The sequence below is a fragment of the Limulus polyphemus genome, unplaced genomic scaffold (assembly GCF_000517525.1).
Source record: "Limulus polyphemus unplaced genomic scaffold, Limulus_polyphemus-2.1.2 Scaffold6029, whole genome shotgun sequence".
In the NCBI taxonomy this organism is placed as follows: domain Eukaryota; kingdom Metazoa; phylum Arthropoda; class Merostomata; order Xiphosura; family Limulidae; genus Limulus; species Limulus polyphemus.
Genome location: NW_013671639.1, coordinates 48,098 through 58,218, shown reverse-complemented (window position 1 = coordinate 58,218; position 10,121 = coordinate 48,098). Strand labels below are relative to the sequence as shown.

Below are 10,121 nucleotides of genomic sequence, written 5' to 3'. Positions count from 1 at the left end.
GTAATATTGTTCAATTGAGGGACCAACAAAACATGGTTTATTTAAACTGTTACCTGGAAGTAATATTGTTCAATTGAGGGACCAACAAAACATGGTTTATTTAAACTGTTACCTGGACGTAATACTGTTCAATTGAGGGACCAACAAAACATGGTTTATTTAAACTGTTACCTGGAAGTAATGGTATTTAACTACAGAACTGAAGTGTCTGTATGTGTATTAAACAACAAATACCTGTACGTTACAACAGATGATTAATAGGACTGATGTAACATTTTGAAAGTAAAACCTAATTACAGGTATCATGCTGAATATTTTATCTCTTTAGAGTATCTGGTCTACATTTGAACATGGTAGCCGAAGGAGGGGGGCTTATAAGCCGAATGAAACAGTTCGTTGGTATTTTTTTCCCATCTTTGGTGGCCGAAACCCCAGCACAGCAGCGCCATCTTTTTTCGCCGTTCATGGAAAAAGTATATTTCTTGTTAAGGGAATCAGGTTACGCACACATCCAGGGTACAAAACCCGACACAGTAGGTGAGAGAATCGTATTTTGTTTATGGAAAAAAATTAATTAAACTACGTCAAAAACAAACAATAAACCTAACTGTAACTTGTGGTGTTTTATTTCAAGTTAATTTGTATTTATGTTTAACCCGAATATCTATTTTGTTTTCCAATTGGAAGTTTTAAAATCGTAACATCACGACCCGAGATTTCAGACAAAATATTTACTAGTTCCAAATATTAACGCTAGGATACCAGACTTAAAAATTTAGCTGTCTCTTCCTCATGTGTATCACTAATCGCATTTGTTAACTTGTGTGTGTATGTACATTTAGTTTATTCTAACGTTTAAAACTCAAAAAGTGGGGATTAGGCTGATTGTAAAAATACCTATTCTATCGCAGTACATTTGTCAGTGCGCAGTCCAGGGTCTTTTCTTAATCACAAACTACAACAAACTTATCTGGATAATGATTTAACGTCACAGTGTTGGAATTAATTACTGACCAGAAGTCGTGACCTGTATTTCTAGTGTCCACTACCGATAAAGTCATTTTATGTTTTTGTTTGATATAACTTAGCAGCAATAAGTTGAATAACTAACAGTATTTTGTGTAAATTTTTTTTCCGCGCATGTTGCTAGGGGTCCTGTAAGAAACAGTCATCGACCCACATCGATGTTTTATGGCCCAAAGCAACTAGTCTTTCGGTGATGCCCCCCAATTCGTATCAATAAACCCCCTGTGTGCTGATGTTTCGGGTGGATAACCTTAATTAATACACCAGTTGTGATTAATGGTCTGAATCACGTGACACCCTTTATTTCATTGAATATTTGAAAGGAATCTCAGTGTACTTTAAAGAAATATTCACACCAAGCAAACTGAGACAATATTGAACTTTTATAGGTACGGGACTCAGCGACTCTCCAGCCGGTTTGGCTGCCTATATCCTGGAGAAATTCTCCACGTGGACTGACACGGAGTACGTGCAGTTGCTGGACGGAGGCTTGACGGCAAGGTTTACTCTGGACGAGCTTCTCACCAACGTCATGGTGTACTGGGTAACAACTCCATCACTTCCAGCATGCGGTTTTACAAGGAGAACTTATCGGAGAAGGTTATGAACTACAACTTTAGGAAGTACGTTTTGGGTTAGATATTTCCTAAGCCTTAACCGAGGTTAAAAACAGTGAATTATGTAAACGATACCAACAATATTGTTCTCCGCCAAGCGATGTATTTCGTCTGTTTAAAAGCGTAAACATTTCCCAGTGTGTAAACTGATACGAATTATTCTTATTTTATTTTTTTCCGGATGTTCGCGTAAAGTTACTAAGAAGCTAGTCGCTCAAGGAAAGTGTACTTCTGTAGTTTTAAGTATGTAAAATGCTGTCTACACGGATTAAAACAGTTTTTAGTCATCTTGAGTAAATTTTAAAATAAGTATAGGTAACTTATAGGTATAGGTAACATCCATACTGTTGTTTTTGTTTTGAATAAAGATGGACTAATTGTATGTTCACGTGGATGTTCAGTCTTTTTCTGGCACAAGCTCAGTCAGTGTTAGAAAAATTCAGTATTACTTGTCGAATCTCTGTTATTCTGTAAAATTTGTCTTATTCACTCATGGGGGGAAATGAGTTTTATGTGAAAATACCACGTTTATTATACTAATCTTATTAAATTCCAACAACTTATTGTGTGAAATATAAATGGATAGGTAATAGAAGGGAATCCAATTATAACTGTTTTACAGTCTAATCAACATATACATACAAGTCTTCACCGCCTACCTCAACTGTTTGGCTACTCTATTCGACTAGTGAGATTTCACTATCTACCTTAGAACCCACAGACAGCCATAAGTTTCACAACCCTTCTGTGTTGAACCTGGCGAAACTTGAAATGTCTCTTTGAGGAGAAGCTTGTTTCAGAAACTACTTGAGCGCTAACCGTCTCTGAACTAATAGGCTAAATGGAAGATAGCTAGCTAACAACACCTACCTCAACTGTTTGGCTACTCTGATCGAATCGTGGAGTGTGATTGTCTACTTCGTTAAACACCCACAGGACTAAAGTCCAAAGCTACGACTCGCAAGTCAGCACGCTAAATATTAGGCCCCAGCCTGTCCGGTTAAAGAGATATTCTGTTATTTATCTGTAAAGTTTACCAAAATGTCTTATTTTTTCGTCATAATTTCGGGTCGAACTGTGGATCCTTGGGTCCGTCGTTCACGTCCTGTTATAGCAAGAAATAAAACAAATTGTGCTTCAACCTTTGGGGTCGTGGATGCATTATAGGAGTGACAGTCAAATCCCACTGATCGGCCATACAAGTAGCCCACGAGTGGACCAAGTGCTTTTTCTCTAACATATCAATTGACATTATGGGAGGTTAGTGCAGATAACGCCCGGAGTTTAGAACTGTAACTCTGGTTGCATTACAAAAAAAATGGCAATAACGATACAATTAATAAATATCAAGATACCCTTCAACAAAGATATAAAACATCCTTTAACAATCATATAGTTACAATACAAAGTTAAAATGTCAATAGTCATACAATACTAAAATATAGGCCTTTTAATAAAGATAATAATAAAATATACAAAACACACCTTTATCATAATAATACAAAATATAATACACAAAATAGCAAAATTAATGATAGCAAATACACCCCACCCCCAAAAAAAGAACGGAACACGTACAAGTTTTACATATTTTTCTTAAAATCAAGCACAGTGAAACATTACAGTAAATAAAAGCCTTAACCGTTGACCATCATAGTGAAATAGCTCTTCATAAAATACATAACTCCAACGTTGTATGGTACACAACTAAACTACCAACGTTGTATGGTACACAACTGAAGATTCACAACCAGACCGTAAGCTAGCACGGCTCCAAGTGTTACCGAAGAATCACACCCAGACTGTAAGCTAGCATGGCTCCAAGTGTTACCGAAGAATCAAACCCAGACCGTACTAGTTTACGTTTTATATTTAGGAGTGTCAGTCTCTTACAGTTTGCTTTTGGGTTTGTATTGCAGATTGAGTCTCTGGGCTTCAATGTGGTTAGTATTGCAGATTGAGTCTCTGGGCTTCAATGTGGTTTGTACTGCAGATTGAGTCTCTGGGCTTCAATGTGGTTAGTACTGCAGATTGAGTCTTTGGGCGCTAATGTGGTTAGTATTGCAGATTGTGTCTCTGGGCTTCAATGTTTAAGAGTTGTTTGATGCCACAAAGTAAACTCTTAATCATGTGGAATAGCACGGCTCCAAGTGTTACCAGCTTACGGTCTGGGTGTGATACTTCGGTAACACTAGTTTACTGTCTGAGTATGACTCATCCATTGTGACCACTTTTGCAATGAAAACAATTGCAGTGGTGTGAAGAAATCTGTACTGTAAACGGACCCGTACAGCCAAGGTTCGCAGTGTTTAATTTTGAGACGTTACACACTGTATTCCGTACTCTTGTCACGTGACTACATAGCAATTTGGATGAAATAAAAATAATAACGAAAAGTGTAGTCTTATAACGTAACAACTTACTATATCACGTGTTCCCGGCCATCTTTCAGAAGTATCCAAACCCACTAGCCATCCAGATGTTAGTATTTTCTTTCTCCAAAACGTTTACGATTCCTTGCAATATTTTAAATCAAGGAATCTCTAATTCTATCGTGTGTGGTTTACAAGGCTTAGTAATAAATTGATTTTATTGAATAAATTTGTTTATTTAGTACAAGTTAAGCCTAAATATAGTTCAGTGTTAATAAATGTTAAAAATTAAAACTTTTTGATTTAGCCTTCCACTGACTGTGCCGACGGGAATAGCCCATTTTCCTAATGAGCTTATCATGATGCCAAGAAATATCGCTAAACATAAGTTCAGGAATATCGTTCGTTACACGGATATGCCACGAGGGGGCCATTTTGCAGCGTTCGAAGAACCGAAACTACTAGCAGACGATATATGGAAATTTGTGGAAGAAGTTGAAAAATTAGGGACAATAAATGTTTAAGGTGATTAGGCTTGGTCTTTACTATGAACAAAAGTGTAATGGTCAGCAACCGTCGAGTTCAGAGTGATTCGTGAGGGACTCGTCTTGAAAGGACGACATTTTGAAACCTTCTCTTCAAGTGTCTGAACTTGGCAGTTTCTTCCAAACCTTGTTTGTTCAACCCTATAATACCCAGCTTATAACAGATTCATCCATGTTAAGTGATTGATGTCGATGTATTCGAATTAATTCTGTTTGATTTGTATTTGGTAATAAAATATGAAACTCACTGTCTCATTCATCATTTGTTGATGACTTATATCCGTTTCGGGCAATTTCACTCATCACCAGTATCCGTGGGCAAGGGAAGATCGAAATCTATAAGCCTTATTTCTTTAAGGAATATTGTGTTACAATATTAAGAGTAAAAGGCAAGGGAAGATCGAAATCAATAAGCCTTATTTCTTTAAGGAATATTATGTTACAATATTAAGAGTAAAAAGCAAGGGAAGATCGAAATCAATAAGCCTCATTTCTTTAAGGAATATTATGTTACAATATTAAGAGTAAAAAGAAAGGGAAGATCGAAATCAATAAGCCTTATTTCTTTAAGGAATATTGTGTTACAATATTAAGAGTAAAAGGCAAGAGAAGATCGAAATCAATAAGCCTTAATTCTTTAAGGAATATTATGTTACAATATTAAGAGTAAAAGGCAAGATCGAAATCAATAAGCCTTATTTCTTTAAGGAATATTATGTTACAATATTATGAGTAAAAGGGAAGATCGAAATCAATAAGCCTTATTTCTTTAAGGAATATTATGTTACAATATTAAGAGTAAAAGGGAAGATCGAAATCAATAAGCCTTATTTCGGTAAGGAATATTATGTTACAATATTAAGAGTAAAAAAAACAACATTTTTTGAGCACTGATGATGGTAACTTTTACTTAAACTAATCGACTGAAATACCTAATAAAGATTATTTTTTCATTGTGCCAAAAAAACGATTTTTTTAGTCCTAATAAGACCAGGCTTCTTATGGTGATTGTGTGTACGTGTATGGTGTATTTAGTTCTTTTATTCACCACGGTGAAGGTTATGTTTGTAGAGGATATTAAGAATTCAGAACGTTGATGGTATTAATTTATTCTTCCAAACTATTTAAGATATTAAATAATTGGTAAATCTGAATTACAAGTTATCTTAAACCCTGGTAACTCTTGGCAAAAGTTATCTTAAACCCTGGTAACTCTTGGCAAAAGTTATCTTAAACCCAGGTAACCCTTGGCAAAAGTTATCTTAAACCCTGGTAACTCTTGGCAAAAGTTATCTTAAACCCTGGTAACTCTTGGCAAATGCTGGCAAGAAAATACAGATCAAATTGGTTGGTAATATAATTAATGATTATTTCGTACTTTCTAATTATCAACCTGTATTTGTTGACCAGATTGTCCCAATTCTTTACTGTTGCCTCACAGTGGCAGAGCGATATGACTATGGTGGCCAGATTATAGATAACCTATTATGTAGCTTTGTACTTAATTACAGAGAAGACGTACAATTTTAGTTCCTTCTGAAACCAATAGGAGATCATATATTCTTATTTCGTTATTGTTTGTAAAAATACTTGTTTCAGGATTATTCATTAATAAAGTCCAACTCGCTTGAAATCTGGTAAGTAGGCATCAAACGCTACTTTTAATTTTATAAATATTGAGGTGGTATAATACAAAAAACCTTATGTATGAATATTAAATTCACACACGCCCATCTATTACACCGATAATTTAAGAAAATATTCCATTAAATAACGTTAAAAGATATAACTAACTAGTGGCGACGTTTCTGTCATCTTTGTTAACTCACCTCATCTGATCTACATGAAACTGTTAATGTTGTAACCTCGAAGGTTTCACTCATTCAAAACAAGGATTGTTTGAAAATGATGCTGGCAATATGTGATAATTGGCCAAACACATTAATAACAAGTTAATGATCAACTCGTAAAGATAACGACGTGTTGCGATCAGATATATATATATATATATATATATTGTATACTAATATCGAGAACCACCACCAGGAAACTATAAAACATGGCAACACGGTAGGCCTAGTGGTGAATATCATTCGAGATCTCTGCCATCATTCTCAACGCCACTATTAGGGCTGATATTCTTGGAAACAACAGGGTCTTCTAAAGCATCTTTCAGGATGTTGACAAACCTAAAAACGTCTGCGAAACTGTTGTACAGTGGAACAGGGGCCACTCGGATAACAGAAGGCAAACGGACGTCACACTAAAAAAAAAGAACAATACAGAAGTTGTTATAAATGATCCAAATATTTGGCTAAAAACAATCATATTCATTAAAGGCACGATAGAGTTAAGAGCTATACAACAGTTAACAACAAATAAACCTGCCATATTTTAACAGCTTTCTGAACGGTATCTTATACGATAAGATACAATGAAATTGGTTCTACGAAGTAATAGTGAACCTAGGACTAGAATTATATTATTATTTATAAAGAGAGTCATTTAGCAACAAGGTGAAAAGATTCTAACTGATCAGTTATTTCGTAAACGTGATCGAATTTCTTGTTGAATAACTTTTTGTTACTTACTGGTTGTTACTTAATTAATTTCTTAACACATTACGATATTTTAAGTTATTCAAAGATATAAAAGTATTAAACCAAACTTGCCACTACTCCTCTTCGTTGAAATTCCTTTTGTATGACATCTAAAGGGATATCAAACGTTAGGCTTAACTGATTACCCCTCTCGCGCGCATCACGTGAAGTTACAATTTTCATACGAGGAGATGTTTCCGAACATTCTTGAATAAATCGCTTATCGATTAGGTACTCCAGGTAGCCAGTGAGAAGGAACTGCTTGGCAACAATTTCTTCCATGCCGACTTGCTCAAAAATCTGAAACGAAAGAAGTGCTATGTTTATTAATCAATCTGTGATTATACAGTTTTGTCCGAAGTGTAACTTGAAATACTGAAGACTTTCGAAACGTACAAGTCATTAGAAATAATGTTTACAATCATATACACATATCCAAACACTATTAAAAATAACCTAACTTCGAAGATAAGATAAAAAAAAAAAAAACAAGACGTTTATATTATACCATACCAATCCCGTGATGTAGGCGAAGCCGGAAGACATGTTGACACGAGAGTTTCTGAACATAAAATAACCTGACTTCGAAGATAAGATAAAAAAAAAAAGACGTTTATATTATACCATACCAATCCCGTGATGTAGGTGAAGCCGGAAGACATGTTGACATAAAATATGGAAACCAAAACAATGCCATTTTTCTTCACATGAGAGATTCTGGCCATCAAATTGATTGATAATCAACAATAAATTTATACAAAACAGATAACTACACAAACAGAAGAATGGTTGAAAGTTGATTAATCAAAAACCTTCTTAATTTAAACACCTCCCAAGGTCAGTTTAAACTTAACAACTACCTGTGTCCTTAAGGGAATTCCAATATCAGGTATCACGTAGGCGTTTATTGACCAAATTTTTCCTGCCAGAAGACAACGTGTGACTGAAGAGGATGCACGAAGTTGTTAAAACTAGTTTATCTAATATCAGACTTCTGACAGTTTGTTCCGTTTACTGTGGTTTTTCACTAATTGCTATACACGAAACTGTGTTCTTTTCTTATCATTAAAACCTGAAATTTTGTCTGAAAAACGGAGCACCACAAAGACCAGAATTACTTATCTCAATAAACAGGCCTGCGATGGTTTTATTGTCTTAAAATTTGTACATGTCTTACAGTAATTCCTGTACGCTGAATCCGAAAATGATATCCATCACGTACAGATTTTTTTCACAAAACGTCACGTGTACTTACATAAGTGAATAATTTTCATTGCAATCATGGTCACATTTTGTTATGCTTAAAATGTTGACAACCACTGGCTATAGATTTCTCTAGACCAATCGCGACGTGAGAGTCTTATCGATCGTTCTAGAACGCACCACTAGTATATAGACGGTTAACAGGCCGCATAACGTGTCATTTCTGGATAATATTTGTTCGTGCGTGCACTTTGACATTATTTTTTTTTCTTTTCAATAATATGCAATATTGATGGTATTTTTCTTAAAATATTTTTGTGTAACTCGTATGTTACTAGGGCAACAGTCACAGACCCAAAAGAAGGGGTTTATATCTGTAATACTCTACCCCCCCCCCCACCAACTACGCTAAGGGATTGATCATCATTTATAACTCACCCGCGGCTTAAAATGGGGGGAAATATGGTAATTCGCATATTTGAACCCAGCTCCAGCTCCGAAATCCAGAGATCTTCCACAGAGATAACCCGTGCCCTCTATCAGTACTGGTTTGAATGTGGATATAGATTTCAGTTACTGTTAGTAATTCAACAAAATACTTAAACTTATCCCTGTCAGTTGCTACTGCTAAAGTAAAAAAAAGAGAAGATATGAATTCACCTGAAAAATAATGAAGATATTCATACATTCTGTTCAAACTTTTAATAGATATTTTCAGATTTCTATAATTTTACCATAACACGTTTATGTCTCTGCTTGACAAACATTGATTTTCACTAAATTTAATATTTGTTAACACAATTTTATTATTTAACTGGTTATGTTAATGAAGAAAAGCTATAAAGTTTCAGAAATTGTTTACCTCTATTTTATGTCTCTGCTTGACAAACATTGATTTTCACTAAATTTAATATTTGTTAACACAATTTTATTATTTAACTGGTTATGTTAATGAAGTTTCAGAAATTGTTTACCTCTATTTTATGTCTCTGCTTGACAAACATTGATTTTCACTAAATTTAATATTTGTTAACACAATTTTATTATTTAACTGGTTATGTTAATGAAGTTTCAGAAATTGTTTACTTCTATTTTATAACATTGCCACAACATATCCTTTGGCGCTTTAAATATCACAGAATTTAAGAACAATTATCTAAAGAAGAGCAACAAGAATTATACCTCTAAGCTGGCCATGAGTGTTGCGCTCAGTAATGGTGGAGGATTGCTCAGTTTAAACATGTCTGCTCCATCACAAGGATCAAATTCTAAAAGTGACATAAAATGTGTTACATACGTAAAATTATAATCGTTCTTTAAAGCTGCATGGTGTTATATTTATTATGTCTATTTACTTATAGATTGTTTCGTACTAACTTCGTGTCACTAAGAAGATTTTAGGTGTAGTATAGACAATACAATTCATTAAGAGGGAAAGTCACATTTTTAATTACAGTACAGACAATACAATTCATTAAAGGGGAAGGTCACATTTTTAATAACAGTACAGACAATACAATTCATTAAGGGGGAAGTCCCATTTTTAATTACAGTACAGACAATACAATTCAGGGGAAGTCACATTTTTAATTACAGTACAGAAAATACAATTCAGGGGGAAGTCCCATTTTTAATTACAGTACAGACAATACAATTCATGGGGAAGTCCCATTTTTAATTACAGTACAGACAATACAATTCAGTGGGAAGTCCCATTTTTAATTACAGTACAGACAATACAATTCAGGGGGAAGTCCC

General features: G+C 34.6%; 1 protein-coding gene and 1 pseudogene across 1 annotated transcript in view; one reads left to right on the top strand and one right to left on the bottom strand.

The window, feature by feature from the left end:
• The first annotated feature begins 323 nt into the window (after window positions 1–323).
• Window positions 324–4,819, top strand: LOC106473271 (annotated as a pseudogene).
• A 1,373-nt stretch (window positions 4,820–6,192) lies between these two features.
• LOC106473268 (kynureninase-like) overlaps window positions 6,193–10,121 on the bottom strand; it is a 29,673-nt gene continuing 25,744 nt past the window's right edge. The window contains exons 11-13 of the mRNA XM_022401735.1: window positions 9,546–9,631; window positions 7,233–7,460; window positions 6,193–6,823 (exon numbers count right to left, since the gene is read on the bottom strand). Coding sequence (XP_022257443.1) covers window positions 6,650–6,823; window positions 7,233–7,460; window positions 9,546–9,631 — 488 coding nt within the window. The 3' untranslated portion in view covers window positions 6,193–6,649. The remainder of the gene's footprint in view (window positions 6,824–7,232; window positions 7,461–9,545; window positions 9,632–10,121) is intronic.